Here is a 23,327-nt window from a genome sequence, read left to right on the forward strand (position 1 = left end):
GATAATAAGTACTTTATAGTCAGTAAATGATGTCCAAAATAATGGCTGAAAACCTTCCAGTTCCAAGCAGGGAGACATCCAGATTCATGTAACCCAAAGGACACCAAAAAGGTCAAGCTGCAAGTGTTCTACACAGCACACATCATAATCAGATTATCAAAGACGGAGAAAAATTTCAAAGCAGGAAGAGAAAAGCAACTCATCTCATTCAGCGGATCCCCCATCATGAGGAAACTGTGTGTCCTTAAACTAAACAGCAGAATTTTAAAATACAGAAATTTTTAAAAATTACAAGGCATTTTTAAAAGTGGACTTCTTAGCAGAAACCTTCCTAGAAGGAAAGCATGGGGTGATATGTTCAAAGCGCAAGAGTTGATCATGCCCAACAGTAGGCCTTGATTAAATAAATCATGGCATTTCCTAGTTTACGGACTACTCTCCATAAAAATCACAGTATGAAAGATTTAACTGGGCACAGTGGCTCTCGCCTGTAATCTCAGCACTTTGGGAGGCGTGGGATGGATCTGGAGTCAGGAGATCCCAGACCATCCTGTAGCTAACATGGGTAAAACCCGTCTCGACCAAAATACAAAAAAAAAAAAAAAAAAAAAAAAATTAGCTGGTAGTGACCATGTGCCTGTAGTCCCAAGATGCCAGAGGCTAAGGCAGAATGGCGTGGGCAGGTGGGCACAGTGAGCTGAGATCAGCACCACTGCACACTCCAGCCTGAAGCTGACAGGTGAGACTCATCTCCAAAAAAAAAAAAAAAAAAAGATTTAATGATGAGGAACAGATTTGTGATAAATTCTTCATTGAAAGGCACAGATTACAAAACAATGTACAAAACAGCGTAAGTTTTGAATTATTAAAATGAATGTCTATTTATATTTATACATGCAGGCACACACGTGCCTGAAAAAACACCCAAAGGATACCAATCACCGCGTTAGCAGTGGCTATTTCTGGATGATGGGCTTATGTCTTTTTTTTTTCTTTTTTCCAAAATCTCCTGTCATGAATATGTATTCTTTTTGTAAATAGAAAAACAATGAAGAAAAAATAATCCCTACAGAACTCAACCTCTTTTGATTCAGAGAGTGCATTTCTGCAGAGTGGTGTTTAGGGAGAAAAGGAGAGAACTGTGCTTTCTTAAACTAAATAGCAGAATTATTAAAACAAAGGCAGAAGGTAGAATCCGGCCACAGGCATTACCTCGCCGTCTCTGAGCAGCGGGGGGAAATGGAAGAACAGGGACTGGCCAAGGGAAACTGTCTGGATCGGATTGTCAAGGTTTTCGCTTTTATAAAGCTTGACCTGGAGAGAGAAACAAAGCCGGAGATGCTTTGAAACTGAAACACAATCAATATTTCCTATCAGACATCCTCAGGACAGCCGCTCTCTGGGTGGGTGTCTTTGGAAACATGGATATTTGAAAAAGAAAGCTCCCTCCATAGACATCACACATGCCTCTGTCATCTGAGATTTCATCCAGTTATGCACCATGCACAGAAATTAAGATTCAAATCAGATTCTCACTACCTATGTTCTTGCTCAAAATAGTCATATGAGTTAATATAATAGTAATATTAGAAAGAATAGCTTCTAACACGTGTTGAACATCTGCAACATGTCAGGCAGGCGCCAGATATTTTATCTACATTATCGCCAATCCTGACTACAAAACAGGCATTGTTATTATCCCTATGGAGACCCAGAGAGCCAAAGCCACCTAAGGTCACACAGCTTACACATGGTGGAGCCTGGGACTCAACCCCCTGAGGACTCCTGAGGGTTCCCGCCTCGCACTGCCTCATCATATGATGTCACCTTAACTCCAGTATCTGTTAAACTCAAAACGCATCCCATCATGAACTTGGCTCTCCACGCTGCTTCAGGAGGCACTGGAGTACTTGGTTTCTGGCTTTATTTCTGGGGTTGTTGCCTGTTCTCACTCCCATCCAGGATGGGGCGTGAGCAAGACTAAGGTGCAGTCCTGGCTGATGGCAAAGGCTGTGAGGATGCCACACTGCACCTGCCACAAGAGAATGCCAGGACCACCTCCCTGGGCCCAGGCTGGCACCCTTCTACATAACACACAAGGGGAAATTTCCTAAAATGAAAGTCACAGACTGAAGGCTTATGGGTCACATCGAAGACCCCTTATGTGTTCTTTTGCCTTGTATAACATCTTAAGTAAATCTGAATTCACCGACTATGTTTAAAAATCAGGTGATTTCAAATAATTCTAATTTCTAGCTTCTCTGGAAAACTGGGAAATGACACCAGCCTTGAGTCTCAATTCCAGCACTGCAACCATCAGGAACCAGAGAGCGGCGCCCTCCCCTCCCCTCTGCCTCCTCCCTCCCCTCTGCCTCCTCCCCTCCCCTCTGCCTCCTCCCCTCCCCTCTGCCTCCTCCCTCCCCTCCCCTCTGCCTCCTCCCCTCCCCTCTGCCTCTTCCCCTCCCCTCTGCCTCCTCCCCTCCCTTCTGTCTCCTCCCCTCCCCTCTGCCTCCTCCCCTCCTCTCTGCCTCCTCCCTCCCCTCTGCCTCCTCCCCTCCCCTGTGCCCCTCATGGACAGGGCAGGAGTTCCTCAGTTTGCCCCCGTCCCTACTCAACCCTCTGCACTCTCTGACATTACCTGCCTGGTCCCCACAAGCACACGCCTGCAAGCCCTTGACAGAGTGGACTAAAGCCCACACACACTTCCTCACCCATGCCAAATACTTACCTGCTTATAAAGCTACAAGTACATCTTAACAATATACCCCCAGAGCAAATCATTAACATCTGCAGAGGGTCTGCAGGGTATTTTATAAACATTTCTTCATTAATGGCAACATGGAGATTTTGTTAGAGCTGAACAAGATTATAAGACATCTCTGAGTCCAAAATCTAGGTTTTGCAGAGGACCAAGTCGAGGCATGTGGAAATGAAGTGACTGGCCAAGGCAGCAAGGTGAGTCACTACTGGAGACAAGAGACAGCCCAGACCAGCTGCTCTCCAGCCCACCGCCCACCACCTCTGATACTGTTTGGATATTTTTTGTCCCTGCCCAAATCTCATGTTGAATTGTAATCCCCTGTGCTGGAGGTAGGGCCTGGTGGGAGATGACTGGATCATAGGGTCGATCCCTCGTGGCTTGGTGCTGTCTCCATTATAGAGGTCTTGTGAGATCTGATCATTTAAAAGTGTGTGGCACCGCGCCCCCACCTCTCTCTCTTTTGCTCCAGCTTCCGCTACATGACATGCCTGCTCCCACTACACCTTCTGCCATGATTAGAAGCCTGCTGAGGCCTCCCCAGAAGCAGAAGCCACTATGCTTCCTGTACAGCCTACAGAACCAGGAGCCAATGAAACCTCTTTACTTTTAAATTATCTAGCCTCAGGCATTTCTTTATACCAATGCAAGAACGTCTAACATGACCTCCACTCCGGAGAAAATTTTAAAAGTTACAAGGCACTTCATCTTTAAAATTGGCTTTCCACGTTAGATTCCATATTGTATTGATCATTGATCAGGTTTCTACTATAATTCTTTGGAAGAAGGCAGACAGTTATCTGAAACTGGAATACATTCTCTCTCACAACTGGCAATCACTCTCCCAAATACGTGTTGTGGTCCGAGGTTCTTAAATCTCAACCTCAGCCCTCAGCAGGCGGCACTCTGGAGCACCTCCACCTATCACACCTAAGGCACGAGACAGGCACAAAACCAAAAACATCCCATTCCCACTCGTCTCAAAGCCAAAGGGAACACAATATTTGGAGTTTAAAGTCTGGTCTTACCCATAATGTAGGAAGGTACTCAGAGGAAGTGATCACATTTCCACTTAAATCGAATTGATTAATCTGCCGGAAAACTATGATGTTTACATCATCGATGTCATTATTCCCAACCTAGAGAGAGAAACAGGGAATGCCAGTAATGAGAAAGCTGGAGGAGGAACTTCTATGCCAGTCGTCCGACGGCCTGAGAGCTGCTTCACGGCAAACTTTACTTCTCACATTAAGGAAGCGAAGTTTGTCATTGAGTACCCTACGTCCAAGGTCACAAACTGACAGAAGACGGCTATCCCTGGCCCATAGACACATTTCATTTCGAGAGCACAGTATTTTTTTTTCTAAGTTTTAATTGCTTGCCAAAATGTTAAAAATTAAGAAATTTCATATATAAAGTCAGATTTTCCAGCTTCTCTTAAAAAAAGGAGAAGGATGTCCTTGCCTGTTGGAGCAGGGGCAGAGTCACAGCATCCCCTCTGCATGGGGTCTGTACATGGGGTTTGCGAGTCCCCAGAGGGCCAGCCCCCTTCCCTTCCCTACCTGCCCGGCCACAGTCCATGTTATGCTAGTGATCCTGGCCTAAGTTACTACACCGAGAACATGCAAAGCATTTGGTGTGAGATGCAGTCATTCCAGTCATTTAAAATGCCAACACCGTAAAGACATCAAGGAAATCCACTTCTGGCCCGGTGCAGTGGCTCATGCCTATAATCACGGCACTTTGGGAGGCACAAGTGGGCAGATCACCTGAGGTCAGGAGTTCAAGACCAGCCGGCCAACATGATGAAACCCCGTCTCTACTAAAAATACAAAAATCAGCCAGGGGTGATGGATTGCGCCTGTGGTCCCAGCCACAGGCTGAGGCAGGAGAATCACTTGAACCCACAAGGCAGAGGTTGCAGTGAGCCGAAATCACAGCACTGCATTCCATCCTGGGTGACAGAGTGAGACTCCGTTTCAAAAAAAAGAAAATCCACTTCCTAGGTCAAAAGTTCTAACTGGCCCAACATCCTCCCTCCAAACTCCTCACAATCTTCATGCATAATGAAGCCACCTAAATAAAGCCACTAAGAGAGGCAGCCCCTCTTACCCCACCTAAGCCCTCCAGTCTTCCCAATAAGAGTTATTCAGTGACAGAAAAGCCTTACTTCAAATGATTCCCAGGCCACATCCTGTGACTCAAAGGACATCCTCTTTAGGGATTAATTTAGCTAGGTCATAATCTTGAATATCAAAAAACTCTGCCCACCAAATGGGAGCAGGAAAAGGTCATCTGAACCTAAGAAAATTGGGTGGCCCTGCCACCTATTAAGCCCATGTTCTTTCTATTATTGTCCCTTGATTTGAAATGCCGCTTATGACTTAAAATCCTTAACTTGTGGAATAATGATCAGAGTTTACAGGGCGAGTCGGGGGGGGAGGATACAACAGTTCCAATTTCCTTTGTGGATGCGTGACAGCAACGCTGTTCATTAAAAACCCACATAAGATATTGCTTGTGAAGATGACACTATTCTAAGAGGACCCTTAATTAGGATTAAAGTTGCCCCTGCCACAGATGAAAGGCAGACAGCCAGAGGAGACGGGAGGACTTCTGATCAGGGAGGCACCCACACCCCAGTGCAGCGGCAGCACTTAATGCCTTACCTCAATCACCCGATGGTGGGGGAGCGCCCGCTCGATGTGGTCGTTGCCTTCTGCCTTGAGCTGAACGTGGTACACACATCCCGGCTGCAAATAAACTCAGGAGTCAATTCTCTAGAAAGGGGGCTTGTCATATCATGCCTGGTCCAAGCCTGATTTGGTGCACGAGGTCACTAAGACAGACCAGGGGCATTTCTGTCCCCTCATTTCCCAATCTGTGGCCTGTTAACCTTCTTGAGAGTCTAGAGTTCCTTTAAGAACACGCCTAGTGTGGAAACACCTGAAATTTTGAGACTCCTTCAATCCCAACTCAGTTTCATTTTCTTCTACCCCAAATAAATCAAATTTGGTTTCTTATTTCAAAATTCCAAGCATACTATGCACTCTTAGTCTTCTAAGATGTTTCTCCTCTCCATCCGCCCCTCCCCTCTACCCATATATACACATGGATGGACATCTGGAATGTCCATCTTAGGCATTCCCAAATACTTGTGTTGGGTATTATTTCTGGGAAGTGGGAATTTCTGACTTCTCTTTTTAAAATTTCAATGATCTGGCAACCCTGAGTCTGTCTTCCCCCATGGCTACAATAAGCTGGAGCCAAGTGACAGGCTGTCCCTTTCCACAGCCCTCACCACTCCCTATCATTCGCCCAGCCTCCTCCCCTGTTCACACTGCTCTTCTGGCTCCATAGGCATTTGGCTTGAGAGCCCTGGCATAAGCCATGGCTACACACTGCTAGGGAGAAGTCCTACTAAACCCATGGTTTTCAAACTCCACTGCGCCACAGATCTTTGATCTGACCTATTGGCTAGAAAAAGGGCAAATGGTACCAATTAAGGTAAGAACTGGGAGGGCTCCAGGGCCCCACCCCAGCCCTCTCACCCACCCCACTCCTGGCAGTCTTGGGGCCACAAGACACTTCTGGACACAGGATGAAAAAAACATCCCTTAAGAAAACACGTTCCAAGTCTCACCAGCAATCCACGTAATCTGAACTTGCCCTCTTCGTCTGTCACAGTGTCTTCTCCGTAAATGCTGCAGTCATTCTGGCCCACCGCTTCCACGGCAACCCCTTGTTCGGGCTCTCCGTTTAAGGAGGACACTGTGCCATAGCAACTAGTATGGCAAGAAAAGGCACGAATGAGATATTCTCATGGTGATCTGAAGGACCCAAGTGTTTCCCATTTACCAACAATTACAGGGCAAAATAGCTCAGTGGAGAACTGTGCCCCAATGACCCAGGCAACTTGGTGTGGCCAGCCCACTTCCAAACCACACCTTCCCGCCAGAGGGATAAGCTGCCATCAATTTCTCTCCTCATACATTTTGAGGGATGATCTGGAAAACTGTAATTTAAGAAGGTTAAGGCTTTATTTTATTCTTTCCAGGCTTTATTTGAAATAATGGAGCTTTCAATAACACGGAAATAACTCACTTCCTCTTTCACTCCACATATTCAGTAGAAAATGGTCCATTTTTCTAAACCCAATCTTTCCAATTACTCTTCATCTAAAGTGATTCTGTATAAGTGTACAAAAAATACGTGTGTGTATACATGTATATATGTATGTATCTATCTATAGATATTTTTCTATAGAATAAAATAATTATTCTTTATTTTTATTTTTTTGTAGAGAGGGGGTCTTGCCATGTTGCCTAGGCTGGTCTTTAACTTCCGGACTCAAGTGGACCTCCCACTTCAGCCTCCAAAACTGTTGGGATTATAGGTGTGAGCCACTGTGCCTTGCCAGACACTAATGTGTATCTATCTATCTACAGCTGGAAGCATTCAGAAAAACTGGAAGTACTGGTTGTCTCCCAGAAGAGGAACTTGTGTGACTGGGAGATGGGACAGAGGCGAAATTTTACACTATACTCTTTTCAGCATTTTGAAGTTTTATTCAACTGAGCACATTTTCTCCTTTTAGTAATTTAATTCAGGTTTGAAACTCTTTTAAAAAATAAAAGTGCCCAAGCACGGTGGCTCACGCCTGTAATCCCAATACTTTGGGAGACCAAGGCAGGCAGATCTCTGAGGTCAGGAGTTCGAGACCAGCCTGGCCAACAAAGTGAAACCTTATCTCTACTAAAAATACAAATTTAGCCGGGCATGGTGGTGGTCCCAGCTACTTGGGAGGCCAAGACAAGAGAACTGCTGGAACCCAGGAGGCAGAGGTTGCCGTAAGCCGAGAATGCACCATTGTGCTCCAGCCTGGGCAAGAAGAGTGAAACTCTGTCTCAAAAAATAAAAAATAAATAAAAGCTTTTAGCAACTCAACAGACTCTCTCAAGCTAATTCCAAAATAGGAAATTTGAGACTGGGAGAGAAGGGCAGCAGTCAAAATTCCTTTGCCCACGTATCTCATCTCCCTTGCCTCCCAGGTAAAATCAACGTGAAGCCTGGGATGCGTTTCCAGGCAACAGAAGCCTGAATGTGATTTGCCAGCCCAGCCCTGAAAGACAGTCGGATGGCTGGGGCACTTACCTGTAAGCGGTTCGGTACCCCGTGATGGTGATCTTCAGGTTCTGGCCTTCCTGCACCTCGATCATCTGTGAGGACGGCTCAAACCGGAACTCCTTCATCATGGGTTTGAAGTAATACTGGCCAGGGCTCTGCCAAGATAATCACACTGAACCTCAGCAGCCACATCTAGGCATGGTTTAAAAGTGAGGGGTGAAAGTCATGATGGACCAGAATTACACCAGAGGAGTGCCGTGGCTTCCCAGGCAGCCAGAAATGGTAATCCTCTGTCTACAATCACCACTCACAGTCAGGTAACAGCAATCACAGCTCTAACAATGGCAGCTGCCGGTATCACCTGCCTGCAATAACTCTGCGAGGTAGAAGTCATATTTAAATTTTTTTTTTTTTTTTTTTGAGACAGGGCCTGACTCTGTCCCCCAGGATGGAGTGCGTGATCAAAGGACACCATAGCCTCTGGGCTCAAGCAAATCTGCCACCTCAGCCTCCTGAGTACCTGGGACCACAGGCATGCACCGCCATGCCCAGCTAATTTTTTTTATTTTTTGTAGAGACGGGGTCTTCCTATGTTGCTGGTCTCAAACTCCCAAGCTCAAGCGATCCTCCTGCCTCACCCTCACAAAGCGGTGGGATTACAAATACATGCCTGGCCCGTATTTGAATTTAATGAATAAAGAAACTGAGGCTCAGAGAGGCAAAGTAACTTGCCTGACAGGACACAGCAAGTAAGGAGCAGTCTGCATCACTGCAAAGTGGTGTCTTCAGATGCCCCTGCTGCCCGGTCTGCAACAGCCCCACTACAGCCACTTTGTTACCACAACTGACAAGATGACCAACTAACACACACTTCCTGAATCCCAGCAGTCAGGGCCTCCGACTGCATCTCCAAAGAAAAACTGCTGCTCTCTTCCCACCAGGTGGAATGTGCCTTTCAGAAGAAACGCAAGCTAACCACCAAACAAGACTCAGCATCATAAACATGATTCCGTAGCAAAACAAGAGGCTGCCCGAGAGAGGGGCCGTTGTGGCCAGGGAAATTAATTACACTGTCTTAGTGACAAGCAGGTGATCAGAAAACAAGAGGCGCGTGTGGAAGAGAACATGAATCAGCAGCATTAAGTTTGAGTAAGAGCAATACTCTAATGACTGTGGGCCCCCAAGAAACTGAAACCACTCCACACTGGTTTTCTCTTCTCACGTTGTCAAGCAACACGTAAGTCTAGCATGCTGCATCGTGGCTCTCTCTCAGGGAAGACAGGCAGGCGGTAAATTGCAGAAACACGTTACCAGGTTTGAGAACGTCAGAATGCCGTTGTCCTGGGTCAAGAGGTTGGAACGAAAGACACCACCGCTCAGGGATAAGAGGACTCCCGGGAGGGGCTGGTCATCCTCAGCTTTTATCTGGGGATGAGAACGTGAGACCAGAGCAAGGTTAAACTCCTACTACCCATGAAGATAACAATTCCACAAGTCAAGAGGTCATTCTTTTAAGGTATTTTTTCTTTTATTGTTACTCAAAGGAAGACAGGGGACCTAATCTTCCTCCCCACAGGTAAATAACATTATAAGTTTTATAAGTTTGGTGTGTAGCCTTCTAGAACTTTTTTTTTCTTTTCTTTTTTTGAGACAGGGTCTTGCTCTGTCACCCAGGTCGGAGAGCAGTGGCACAATCTGAGCTCACTACAACCTTCACCTCCCAAGCTCAAGCAATCCTCCAGCTTTAACATCCTGAGGAGATGGGACTATAGGCACACACCACCATGTCCAGCTAAATTTCTGCATTTTTTTTATAGAGACGGGTCTTGCCATGTTGCCCAGGCTGATCTCAAACTACTGGGCTCAAACAATCCACCTGCCTAGGTCTCCCAAAGTGCTGGGATTACAGGCATGAGCCACCATGCCCAGCCCAGAACTCTTTCTATACCCACATAAATTTTATAAACATTATGTAGTACTGTTCACAGACTGGCAAGTTCATTGAGTGGGTGGAGGAGGTGAAATAAAAATGGCATGTTACATGTACAGTTCTGCAACTTGCTCTCTTCCTCAACAATTTATCCTGGTTCTCTTCTGCCAGCCAATAGAAATCTGCCTGTTTCTTAACTACCACGTAGCATTCTAAGGCAGGGGTTGACAAACCACAGCACCTATTTTTTTTGGTACACAAGAGACAATTGGAATATCCCCAAATATATATCTTTATGCACTTAGGTGTTTTTTTTTTTTTTTCCCCTGAACAATCAATTCCTAAAAGCAGAATTATTGGATACATGCACTTTAAATTCAGAAAGATACTATCAAATTGCATTCCAAAGTGGCTATAACCACTTACCATCCCATAAATTATTTAGGCTTGGGAAAACCCATGCTTACCAAAAAATAGAGATTGTCTTAATTATGGCAAATCTAATCCCCCCAAAACAGTGTTTCGACTGTAGTTTCCTTAGCACATTTCATCAGTAACTACGGAGGCTTCATGTTTCTGTATTTATTAGTCACCTGCGTTACTTCCATGAATTTCCTTTTCATAATCTTTGTTCATTTTTTTTCTAGCGGGTTGTCTTTTTCTTACCAATTTTAAGAGCTCCTTGTAAAATGGGGATATTATTTATGATACAAACATTTCTTCCGAGTTTGAGTATCTTTCAGTTTGGCTCCAAATGTATTCAGCAATATAGAATTTTACATTTTTATGCGATGTAATCTGTCACTCTTTTCCTTTGGCCTATAGTTTATAAATATTCATTCTCAACGATCTCCAGGCCCACTCTGTACAATCACAGCACACTTCTTCCCAGGAAGGACCAGCGGAAGGCAGCTAGGCGGCAAACACCTCAGTAAGCACATTCTGTGTCCTTCAATATGGAACAGTTATGGATAAGAGCCTCAACTACTTCCCAGAAGGTACACTAGCATGCTGAAGTCAACAGCTCTCCAAATTATGCTGCGTGAAAGAAGCCAGGCCAAAAAACAAAACAAAAACAAAAACAAAAACAGTATATCCCGTCTGATTCCATTTATATATAGGTTGGTGCAAAAGTGATTGCGGTTTCTGCCATTACTCTCGAGAGCACAAACCGCAATCACTTTTGCACCAACCTATAAAAACTCGAAAATGCAAACTAACCAATGGTAATGAAAAGCAGATCTTCAGCTCAGTGGAAGGGTGGGAGGGAGGGATCACCAAGGGGCAGGAGGAAACCTTGAGGGTCACGGATGTGCTCACTATTTTGACTGTGGAGGTGTTTTCATGGGTGTATTCACAGGTTAAGACTATCACACTGTACCCTTTTTCTGCACTTTATTATATGTTAATTACACCTCAATACAACTGTCTTTTGAAAATACAGTGTGAGTTACCTCAAAGCTTACACCTGCCAGGGCATAGGCCTTGAAGTCTCCAATGGTTCCTTCCACCGCCGTCAGAACATAGCCCTCCTTCTGTGAGGTCACCGTGTACTCCAGGTCACTGTGCAGGGGGCCAACACTGAAGAAGAGAAAGCAGAATGCTAAACGGCTTTGTTCACACCCTACAGGAAGCCTTACCAAGCCCAAGGAAATGTGGGTCCCAGTTTCTTCAGAGGACTCCCACGCTGATCCCAGGCAAATGTGTCTCTATCCCAGGCTCACCTGTAGGCACCTTTGTCATCAGTAAAGACTGTGATGAGGGGCGAACTCGCCCCCTTTTCACTGATGACAATCTCAACTCCTTCCAACTCGGGGTGGATCTGGCCTTCTAAAAACAGGCCTGCCTTCCCATGGATCTCGATCAGCTTCCCTGGGCAGCTTTCTAAGAGGGGAAGAAATAAACACAAGGATGGGGCTTGGTTGCAGACAGACAGGAGCCTCTTGGTTGGGGTCTTCCCATGACAGTAGCAGCTAAAGCAGATATTAGAAGTTAGTTCCAAATGCGGTTATTTAATACCCCAGGGAGCTCAATAATTGGATACAGCCCAAGCCTCTTTTCATCCCTGAAAGGCCTTTCTCAGTGCAAAGGACTTCAGCAAGAGAATCAAAAAATGTTGAAGGCCGGGTTTTTACTACTACTCTTCCTAGGTTCACAGGAGGCCACAGATCAGGAGGGAACCCTTTACAGCAGACAGGAGGCCGTACTACTCAACCTCCAGAGGACCCACTGAGAAAGACTGCCCCAAAGAGCCTGCCTGCTAGAAGTCACACTCTTCAACACACTCCACTTCCAAACACGAACCACGTAATACCCACAGGTTAATGAAGCCATAGTGCTAGAAAAAAAAATAAGTAGCAAAAGACAAATACTCCACAAGTGATCACTTCAGTCATCCATTCACCAAAAAAAGACCCTCCTATCATGCTCTGCCAAAGATCATCAAAGATCATAAATGGAGGCTTTGCACTTCATCTACCTTCTGGTGTCGACCTGATAACGTCAAAGAAAACCAAATCCTTTTCCAAAAAGATCAACTCAATTCTAACAGCAAAAGTTACTTTTATTTGTCTAAATCATCCATCCATTCATCCATCCATCCATCCTTCCACCCATCCTTCTATCCAACAGTAACATCTGCATGCCAGAGAGGATGTAAGGTGGCTTACAAAGATGGTTTCACTATAACATCACAAATCTATTTGTAAATGCAGGCAAGGGAACAATTGCAAAGGTGTGTGTGACATTCACTCGCTGAGTTGACATTTACCTCCACTGACGATGGCTTCCATTGAAGGGGGATAAAAGAGCAGCTCTTTAGATGATGGTGTCACGGTGATTTTCTCTCCAGACCTAAAATAATTAATACACTTCAGTTTGGCGGGTCCTGTCCCCCTAGAACAGAGGACACTGTAGGGAAATGCACAAGACGGCTTACCGTGCCCAGTAAGAGAAATCATACAAGAAGGGGCCTTGTAACTCATCTACCATCTCCTGCACGGGAGGCTTGGTCATTCTTTCTTCGCCTTCCTCTTTGCCGTTCTTCTCCCTCTCCTGCCTGCGGGCCTCGATCTCAGCCAGTTGCTGCTCCCTCCGCAGCTCCTGCACAGACTTCAGAGGGCCTAAGACCAAGGCGGGTTCACTGTCGATGGAAGACCTGGAAGAAAGAAATGGTGGCCCCTAGGACACAGTTGCGTATCTCTGTCGTCAGTGGGAATTTGACCTTTCTACAAGTACGGACTTGCGACTTAAAAACTAGACACCTTATCATGACACCACAGTGGCCGAGTCTTCAGTTTTAAATAAACTAGTAGTTTCACAAAAAATAACAACTGAGCTTCGCAGTGATGGTGGCAGTATCTGGTAGATCTGGGCTGGAATGAAATATCGTTGATTTTATGGCAACTGGATATAAACTTGTCAGTTTCCATGTAGGACATGGAGTTTTCTCCATGCCACCATCTTCTGTTCCTTCATTCTATCTTCACTGAGAACTGCTCTGATAGAGAACTAAGCACCAGGGATACAGCATCGACAAAACAGACCATACTTCCTACCTCTGTGGAATCCACATTTCAGTGGGAAGGGGCAGAAAATAAACAGAAAAATAGTACCAGAGGAAAAGTGCAATAAAGAAAAATAAAGCAGTGTGGGAAGACAGAGAGCCCGGAGCACTGTTTCACATTAAAGGAACAGTCAAGACCTTTCTGATAAGGTGACATTGAGCAAAGGTCTGAAGGAAGGGAGAGAACATGCCATGCAGCTCTCTGGGTAAACAGTAGCTCGGGCAAAGCGATGCCAAGTGCAAAGCCCTTGGAGAGAAAGCTCACTCAGATGTTCGAGCAATGGCAAGCCCAGCCCAGCCTGGGGCACAGGGACCCACGGAAAAGTCATATCCGTCAGAGAGGTCCAAGGGGCAGCAGGTGTCAGACTGAGGCTTCACAGGCTTGGTGCCAACCTGGAGCCACTGGAGTTTTCAGTCGAGGAATGGTATGATCTCTGCCATAAAAGAAATCGCTTGCTGCTTCACAGGAAACACACAAAGCAATGGCGGAAACAGGAAGGCCAGCTGGGAAGCTGCTGCAGTGATCTCAGAGGGGGTCAGATCAGGGCTGAGGGCCACGTGGTAAGAAGGGAAGGCCAGCTGGGAAGCTGCTGTAGTGATCCCAGAGGGGGTCAGATCAGGGCTGAGGGCCACGTGGTAAGAAGGGAAGGCCAGCTGGGAAGCTGCTGCAGTGACCCCCAGAGGGGGTCAGACCAGGGCTGAGGGCCACGTGGTAAGAAGGGACTAGATGACGGGTGTATTTTGACTGTAAAGCCAAGGCTTTGTTGAGGAATTGGCTGGGCCTAGGGTGCAAGGCAAAGAAGAATCAAGAAACAACGAGAAAGCGAGAGCTGCCATCTCTGAATCAGAAAAGACCACAGAGGGGCTCTGTGGAGGGCAATTGTCAGCAGTCAGGTTTTGGGTCTGCTCAATACAAGATCCCCAGGGGGATTCCGAGTGTCTGTCTAGCTGGAAGATGCATTCCATACAACCTCCGGCACAAGCAAGCAACACAAACACCCTTGTAAAGTTACAAAAATGAATGTAATCAAGCTGAAAGGAGGTAATATGGAGCTACTACTGGTAAGAAGGTAGATTGCTAGTCCTATCAGTAATTCATACTTTCCAAGCAGGAAGACAGTAAACGACAGGAAAACACAGCAACAGGCACCTTCTGGGCACACAATAGACCCTCAGCAAACCCACCCCCAGCTAAAAACCTGGCTCCCCATCACCCAAAACCAGGGCTAGCCCTGACATTTCTCCCGCCCTGACCCAGCGGTCACTTTAGCGCCATGTCTCATCAACTCAGTCTGTCAACAACTCTCCGACCAGTCCGTCGCTCTCCACCTCTGCAGCCACCAGTCTGGGGCCCCCATCACCTCTCCCTGCCTCCACCACCTCCCACTCTCAGGCCTCTTCTGTCTGTTCTCCACTCAGCCAACAGGGGGACCTTTCAGGAAGAAAAGTCATTCCTCTACGTAAAACACGTCAATTGCATCATAGGACAGAGACGAAGGACCTTAACACGGCCTGGCCCCCAGCAGCCTACCTGTCCTGCATGCCCCCAAGGTCAAGCTCAAAGCACTCAGCATAGCCGTCATTTTACAGTTCTGCATGTGCGTCTCTGACCACTGTTCCCCCGAGGAGACCGTCAATCCCATGAGTGTAGGGGCTGTGGCCTCATAAGCCCAGTGCCTGAACACCGAAGATTCTCAGTTATTCAGTCATCATGTGCTCTGCAGAGATGATGGATGGATAAACAGATGGTGGACAGAAACATGGGAACATAGCTGGAAAGGCGACTTCCACCAGGGGCAGCTGGGGAGACAGTGACTCCAATTCCCATTCTACTTGACAGAGACGGTCATGTTGCCAAAACTCTTTCATTTCTCAAGAAAATTGGGGTGTCACAGGTACCTCACCACACTGCAAAAATTTCCCTGAAAGGCGACACTCACATGAACGTGACCCTCGGTGAGGGACTTGCCTTTCAAATACTTCCTCTCTCATGACCCTTCTTATACCAGGTGCCATCTCTATTTCCCAAGCCTTCAAGCAAAAGTCTAAAGAAAAATAGGCAATTTTTTTTCGAATTTGCTAAAACACTTGAAATACAATGCACAAACCGCAGAGATTTTTTTTCCTTAGCAAAGACAAGAAGTACAAAGAGTTCAAACAGAAACTGAAGACAATGAAACAAGCTGTCGCAACGCTCTTCCTCACCCACAGGTAATTTCTGAATCAGAAAAGAAAAAATCAAGCATGCTGGGAATTGACAGCAATGTCCTATAAGAGAGGGAAGGCCATTTGTATATATGTCTAGAGATAAGAAATCAAAACTAATTTCCAGAGAGTCTATTAGAGACTCCCTAGGCCTCATCCACACCCTCCCCTGCCACTCTCAGCCCACCGCAGAACGCTCGTCTTACTTGATAGTCACAGTGACATCCATCATTTTGTCGGTGGTGATAGTTCCAAGGACATGGTGGCGAATGGCTGTCAATGTCAAGATACTAGGTGAAGACCTACAAATCAAAGGAGAGGAAACACTAGACTCTGCTCATTCTCAGAAGATCATCAGCAATACCCTTTTTGGGCATCCTTCCTCACCCTAAATATACAACAGAAAATTGCTCTCAGACTGGGGTAAAATAACTCTGGAGATCCAGAGAAGTATTTTAAAGAGTAAACTAATTCTCCACTCCAAAACTTTACACTTCTAATTCCCAGTGAAACCCACACACGTCTGTAAAAATATAAAAATGGCAGACTTGAGTTTGACAGATGCTCATCAGGGAGGGCTGGGAGATCTGACAATGCTTCTATTTAAGCCACTTCAAAAACACAGTCCTCTGTCCTGGGGTTACAGAATTCTTGGGAAAGGGATCCTATCTCTGGTTCCTCAGTAACTAATCCAAGTGTCTTAAAATTCTTATCTAGAAATTCTGTTGAAGGCCTAACCTTGCCTCTTTCAGAAAAAAACTTAAAAACTCCTTCTGTTCTCTGAAGTAAATGAAGAATCCTCCATGGAATGTACACAAACACCACAAAGCATTCAATTCCCAGGCTTACGTGTCATAGGTGTAGAACGCTTGCTCAAACCGGTGGCAGGAGCGAGGGGTCACTTTGTACACACCTACAGACAGGAAATCAAAAGTAATTTTCAGAGAATGGTATCTATTACACTGAGCAATTTCGACATCTGAAATCGAGTGGCAGCTCTTTGCATGTGAAAACTCAAACATATCGCAGATCTGCAATAATGGGATCAGAAATACTGGGCAGGCATCGTTTTCACTGCCTATGAAGGCTTCTTACCAATGACCCGATCCATGCAACGGCCCAATCACAGGCACACGGTTTTCATTTTCCACAATGTAACAACTCACAGTAGTTAAATCTGCACAGACCAAGTGAACGGACCCATGCACCAGAAGGAACAGAAAATACATTTCTACTGCAAATTGGACTGAGGATAATTTTCTACCTAAAAGATTCTATTAAGGATTCAAGAGATAACCACAGCCTCAATTTCTTCCTATAACTATTCCTAAAAATGAGGTAGGAGTAAGGGAAGCCCCAGAAAAGCATGAGTCTATGTGGGAGGACATTCCGAGCGGGGTACATTTCATCACTTGCCAGAGGAACACAAGTCAATTTCAGGAAGATACAAGGAATAACAATGTATTTTCCCCAAATCATTATTAACCAATATTTTGGCCACACTTCCTACAAAAACCTGAAATTAGCTAAAACCACCCTGCTGTTTTCATTGCACTCAACAAGCCCCAGAGTAGTTACCATCAAAAAAAAAAAAAAAAAATCAGGTTTCTCTGTTCCTTTTGTTTGGTCTTTCATTGAACAAGTATCAAGAGTACCTCCTCCTGGCTCGGTATGGTGCTAGGTACGGGTACACAGTGGGAGATGACAGAGCAGTGGTCCCTGTCTTCATGGAGTTTACCATCCACAGAGAGAGGGGGGCATTTGACAGTCACAAACATATCAATTGTGGCACATGCAAGAAGGGGACAGAAGTGAGTGCTGACAGCAAGAACATAGGAGGCAGGCCTAAGTGGCCCTGGAGACCATCCTCCCCCAGGGAAGCAATACTGAACTGATGGGTAAGAAGGCCCCAGCTAAGACAGGCAGGAGGACACGTCCACAAAGAACACAGGATCTGCCTCACAGGCTGGCCCATTGTTTCCTCGACAGGCATCCTTCCTGCCTTGAGAACAAACTCTGGTTATGTTGAGGGTGGCAACATGCTCAGCCTCGAGCAGCACATCCAACTGTCCCAGCTTCTCTTGCAGCTAGAAGTAACCATGTGACATGGTTCTGGCCAATAATACAGACAAATAGCTTACTGGAGGAGGGGGCACAAGGAAATCTTTGCCTGCCCCATCCTTGATTTTCTCCTTTAAACATAAGCTTTCTAACCCTAGCCGTCTTGAAAATGTAAGGCAGAAAATACAAGGTAAAGGCCTAAAGAATCACAGACACCACTCCTAAAATCTACCAGCTGCTGAACCCATGCTGGCAGCTACACACTGCCACACTTCTTTATTGAGCCAAATAAACTACCACTTGCTGATGGCACTCCTGTATGAATTTTGTTACATGTAGCCAAAGGCAGCTGAACTGACACCCGGAAGGACAGAGTGACTGGAATAGAGAGTGGCAGACAGGGCTGGGTTACACAGGAGCTAAGGTCAGGTTAAGGAGTTTGTATTTTATCTTGGGAACCAAAAGAATCAGCCACTGAATTATTCATTAGGAAAACGCAAAACAAAACTGAGAGGTGACAGTGTGCTAGCAGCCCTCACTCTCGGTGCCTCCTCGGCCTCAGGGTCCACTCTGGCGGCACTTAAGCAGCCCTTCAGCCCGCCAGGGCACCGTGGGAGCCCCTCTCTGGGCTGGCTGAGGCGGAAGCCGCCTTCCTCTGCTTGTGGGGAGGTGTGGAGGGAAAGCTGCGGGTGGGAACCGGGGCTGCGCGCCGCGCTGGTGCGCCACTGTGAGTTCCGGCGGGCGTGGGCGTGGGCGTGGGACGGGCGTCGGCACCGGCATGGGCTCTGCGGGCCCTGCACATGGAGCAGCCAGCCGGCGCCGAGGGCCCAGGGCAGTGAGGGGCTTTACGCAGCTGCTGGCCCAGGTGCGGTACTCAAATTCTCGCTGGGTTTAGCTGCCTCCGGGCGGGGCAGGGCTCAAGACCTGCAGCCCGCCATGTCTGACCTCCTACCCCTGCTGTGGGCTCCTGCGCGGCCTGAGCCTCCTCAACGAGCGCCGCCCACTGCTCCGTGGCGCCTGGTCCCATGGACAGTGCAAGGGCTGAGGAGTGCAAGTGTGGCTGGGGACTGGCGGGCAGCTCCGCCTGCAGCCCAGGTGCAGGATCCACTGGGTGAAACCAGCTGGGCTCCTGAACGGGATGGGGACTTGGAGAACTTTTATATCTAGTCGGAGGATTGTATGTGCACCAATCAGCACTCTGTGTCTAGCTCAGGGTTTGTAAATACACCAATCAGCACTCTGTATCTAGCTCAAGGTTTGTAAATACACAATGAGACACGACTTCACATCCACCAGGATGGCTATAATATAACAGACAATAACAAATGCTGGTGAAGGAGGTGAAGAAACAGGAATCCTCATGCATTGCTGGTGGGAATATCAAATGACACAGCCTCTGTGGAAAACAATTTGACAGTTTCTTAAAAGATTAAACATAAATTTATCACACAATGCAGCAATTCCATTCCTAGGTATCGAAACAAGAAAAATGAAAACATATGGACACAAAGACTTGTACAAGAATGTCCGTAACATTAGTCATAACAGTGCCAAACTGGAAACTACTCAAATATCCACCAACTGGTAAATGGATACACAAAATGTGATACAACCACACACCAGAATACTATGCAGCAATGTAACGGAACAAACTACTGATATGTGCTATGACACAAATAAGCTTCAAAAACATGTTAAATAAAAGAAGCCAGACAAAATACCAGCATCGTATGATAAACGTCCAAAAAAACCCAAACCATGGGGACAGAAAATAGATCAGTGGCTGGCCATGGCTGAAAAACAGGGATTAACTGTCAACAGGCACAGAGGATCTTACACTGTGGGTGACGAACAGGTCTAAAACTGGATTCTGGCCATAGTTGTGCAACTTGGTAAATTTACTACAAATCGTTTTATTGTACATCTTAAATAGGTGAGTTTTATGATGTGCAAATTCTGTCTCCAAAAAAAGCCATTATAAAAGAGAGAGAGGGCTGGGTACAGTGGCTCACACCTGTAATCCCAGCACTTTGGGAGGCTGAGGTGGGTGGATCACTTGATGTCAGGAGTTTGAGACCAGCCTGGACAAGTGGTGAAACCCATCTCTACTAAAAATACAAAAATTAGCTGGACGTGGTAGCGGGCACCTGTAATCCCAGCTACTCAAGAGACTGAGGCAGGAGAATCGCTTGAACCCAGGAGGCAGAGGCTGCAGTGAGCTGAGATCGAGCCACTGCACTCCAGCCTGGGTGACAGACCAAGACTCCATCTCAAAAAAGAAAAAGGAAAAAAGAACGAGAAAAGAGACAGAAGCCACTGAAAGATTTTAAGCAAAGTGGGAAATGATGCAAATTTTAAAACAGCACTATAAAGAGAGGTCATTGGCCAATGGTATATGTTTGGAGGTGAAGGGCCCAGTGGTCTCTACCCAACTCAAACCCGAGAGAGACAGAAAAACAAGAGCAGGCTGAACACACTGAAATTGAAAGCTTGATGCAAACACAACCAAGATAGAAAAAACTGCCTTCAAAACCATCCTCTGGTGCCTTTCCATTTTTCTAATTCATGGCACATCAATCCTTCCAAACTTACCAGGCTTGGACAGGCAGAATCGGTTGACTCCTTTGGAGAGGTTATAAATCCCCACATTCTCACGTCCATTTCCATCCTGATAAAATTCCTAAGGGAGCAAAGCCAATACAATGACTTACTAGGAGAGATGGAGACACCAAGATGATTAATAATATTTCTCTTTCCAAACCAGTCATCTGTTTTGCCCATTAATCATCAGAGCAGTTGGGGGCCACAGGAAAATTAAACACCTCCCACAACTTCCAACGAAAGTGTGCTATTTTTCATTCAATCAACTAATATTTATTGAGCGCCTGCTATGTGACAGACACAAGGCTGGGCCTTGGGAGGCACGACCATGGCTCCTGCTCTCACAGGGCTTATGTTCTAATACAGGAAGACAAAATCAATGCGTCAACAAATAAATTAGTGATCTCAGCTGGTCAGTAAAGAAGCTGTGAAAATAAACAGGAAAGCAAGAGAAGAACAATCCCTGCCTAGGGGTCTTTAGCACGCTGGTCCTCAGGGCACATCTCTTCTGAACACTAGGGCTACAGCCTGAATGAGGAGGAAAAACCAATGACACGTGTTTCTGGAGAAGACACAGCATTCCAGGCAGAGGGGAGAGTGTGTGCAAAGGCCCCGAGGAGGCAGTGAGCTTGGTGTGGGACTGGAGAGGACCACTGTGGCTGGGGCCTGGCGACTGAGGGGAGAGTGGGAGGAGATAAAGAAAAGGTTAAGGAAGTGTCAAAAAAAAAAAGAAAAAAAAAAGAAGATCTTATTACAAGGGAATTGGAAATTCACTCCACTGCTGGAAGGGAAACGTTTCCTAAGTATCTAAAACTTATTATGAACCGGATATTTATCTCCTATAACAAATCAGCCCGTCGAGTTTTTGTAATTAAGCAGTTAGGGGAGTAAGCTGGCACATGAAACACCAGTTTCAATTCTTCTAGTTTCTCTACAGAGAAACTAAGACCTGCCAATGACATCTGCCACTGCTTGACATCAAAGCATTATAGAAAATTCATGACAGGATCAACATAGGTGCTCCTGAAGCCCATTTCACACTGCCTTTCAGGCCACAGAGACAACAGTCAACAAGAGACTAAGATCCTGTTTACAGCTCCATCCTCTGCGCTAGAATAAATATACCAGAGAAGGTGGGGCACAGTGGCTCACACCTGTAATCCCAGCACTCTGGGAGGCCAAGGCGGGTGGATCCCCTAAGGTCAAGAGTTCAAGACCAGCCTGGCCAACACGGTGAAATACAAAAAAAAAAAAATTAGCTGGGCATGGTGGCACGCACCTGTAGTCCCAGCTACTCGGGAGGCTGAGGCAGGAGAATCACTGGAACCCGGAAGGCAGAGGTTTCAGTGAGCCAAGATGTGCCACTGCACTCCAGCCTGGGCAACAGAGCGAGACTCCATCTCAAAAAAAAACACAAATATATATATCAGAGAAACTCACTTGGCAGCATCTTAATAAACAAGAGCAGTGTACACCAAGGACACTTTGATACCTAAGAGGGTCACTTAAGCCCTGCCATAACCCTGAGAAGTAGGTATTAAGATCTCAATTTTCGGTGAAAACTGAGGCTGAGATGAAGTAAATGAATTTACCCAAACCTATTATTACTAATAATAGAAAGACAGCGTGCTCTGTGCTATACCAAAGGCCACCCCGAATCACCAGTCACATTTAATGTGTGGCCAGGACAAGGAAGTCTCCTAAATACAGGGGTCCTTCCACTGAGAGATTATAAATGCTTCCTGCTTATGCCTTGCATAACAGGTGGGCGAGTAGAGAGGCAGAAAAGGAAATCTGACTTGACTACATTTACAATATTCCTGGCATGTTAGTCTTTCTTGATATCCACAAGGCGAGCATTTTTCCAAATAAGAGACTCCGTAAGTCGTACATACCAGAGTGATGGCGTGAGACAGGGAACATCTCAGCATGTAGCCCGTCTGCCTGAACTCAACTGCAGACACGTCATCCTCCAGCACTTCCACCTCCAGGCTCTTGTTCTTCCAGCACCAATCCTCATGCATGATGCTTACTGCAAAAGCAAACACCAAAAACAGACACATGGGCATCGAGCACACCACCTCCCTGCACACCACCAGAAACGATGATCATGAATTAACTAACTTTAAAAAGCGGTGTGTATGTAGACATAAAGATAGAAATATACACACATATATATATTTATAACTAGCAGTATTTGGAATAAATTACTGCTAAAGAAAACCTGGAACCGAGCGTGGTGGTTCACGTCTATAATTCCAGCACTTTGGGAGGCCAAGGCAGGTGGATGGCTTGAGGCCAGGAGTTCAAGACCAGCCTGACCAACATAGCAAAACCCCATCTCTACTAAAAATACAAAAATTATCCAGGCATGGTGGTGCACGCCTGTAATCCCAGCTACTCGGGAGACTGAGGCAAGAGAATCTCCTGCACCCAGAAGGCGGAGAGGTTGCGGTAAGCCAAGGTCGCGCCACTGCACTCCAGCCTGGGTGACAGAGGCTAAATTTCAAAAAGACAAAGAAAAACTGGAACCAATGTCCATTACATCAAGAAAGAAATCCAATGTGGCCTGTAAGATCAGGCTGCAAGTAAGGTATTCAGGGATCCACAAACTGTTTCTGTAACTCTTTTCTGCTTTGCAGGCCACATGCTTTATTGGTCTCAAACACTTGACTTGGCCGCTGTTACACAGGAGCGGCCATAGAGAATCCATAAACAAACGGGCAAGGCTGTCTTCTAAGGAAAGTACGCTTATAAAAATAGGCAGTTTTTGGACTCTGCCAAGCCCTGCCATAACAGAAAATATTAATATAATTCCAGAAAAAGCAGTTTGTTTTATAAGCTATCCACTGCCAGCAGCTCTAAGCTGATTTCTGAAAAAGCAGAAATACAGGCAAGAAGTGGTTGAGAAGGGCAAGGAAAAGGGAAGTAACATTTGTGGGCACCAGCTACTTAGCCGGCTCTCTGCACAACGGGCTTTATAAACTTAACTTTAGTCTTATATTCTGCAGAAAGGTTCTATTATGTCTATTTTACAGATGGGAAAACTGAGTTTCAGGAAGGTCAAGTACTTTGCCATG

The 23,327-nt window shown here is 46.0% G+C and overlaps 1 protein-coding gene across 1 annotated transcript in view; it reads right to left on the bottom strand.

The window, feature by feature from the left end:
• Positions 1-23,327, bottom strand: part of LOC101004086 (nodal modulator 1) — a 62,876-nt gene that overhangs the window by 7,980 nt on the left and 31,569 nt on the right. The window contains exons 15-28 of the mRNA XM_003916599.4: positions 22,143-22,279; positions 20,239-20,326; positions 16,435-16,498; positions 15,792-15,887; positions 12,754-12,972; positions 12,586-12,668; positions 11,540-11,699; positions 11,270-11,396; positions 9,197-9,310; positions 7,913-8,040; positions 6,402-6,543; positions 5,428-5,511; positions 3,787-3,897; positions 1,213-1,314 (exon numbers count right to left, since the gene is read on the bottom strand). Coding sequence (XP_003916648.1) covers positions 1,213-1,314; positions 3,787-3,897; positions 5,428-5,511; positions 6,402-6,543; positions 7,913-8,040; positions 9,197-9,310; positions 11,270-11,396; positions 11,540-11,699; positions 12,586-12,668; positions 12,754-12,972; positions 15,792-15,887; positions 16,435-16,498; positions 20,239-20,326; positions 22,143-22,279 — 1,655 coding nt within the window. The remainder of the gene's footprint in view (positions 1-1,212; positions 1,315-3,786; positions 3,898-5,427; positions 5,512-6,401; positions 6,544-7,912; positions 8,041-9,196; positions 9,311-11,269; positions 11,397-11,539; positions 11,700-12,585; positions 12,669-12,753; positions 12,973-15,791; positions 15,888-16,434; positions 16,499-20,238; positions 20,327-22,142; positions 22,280-23,327) is intronic.

This window comes from Papio anubis, chromosome 18 (genome assembly GCF_008728515.1).
Source record: "Papio anubis isolate 15944 chromosome 18, Panubis1.0, whole genome shotgun sequence".
In the NCBI taxonomy this organism is placed as follows: domain Eukaryota; kingdom Metazoa; phylum Chordata; class Mammalia; order Primates; family Cercopithecidae; genus Papio; species Papio anubis.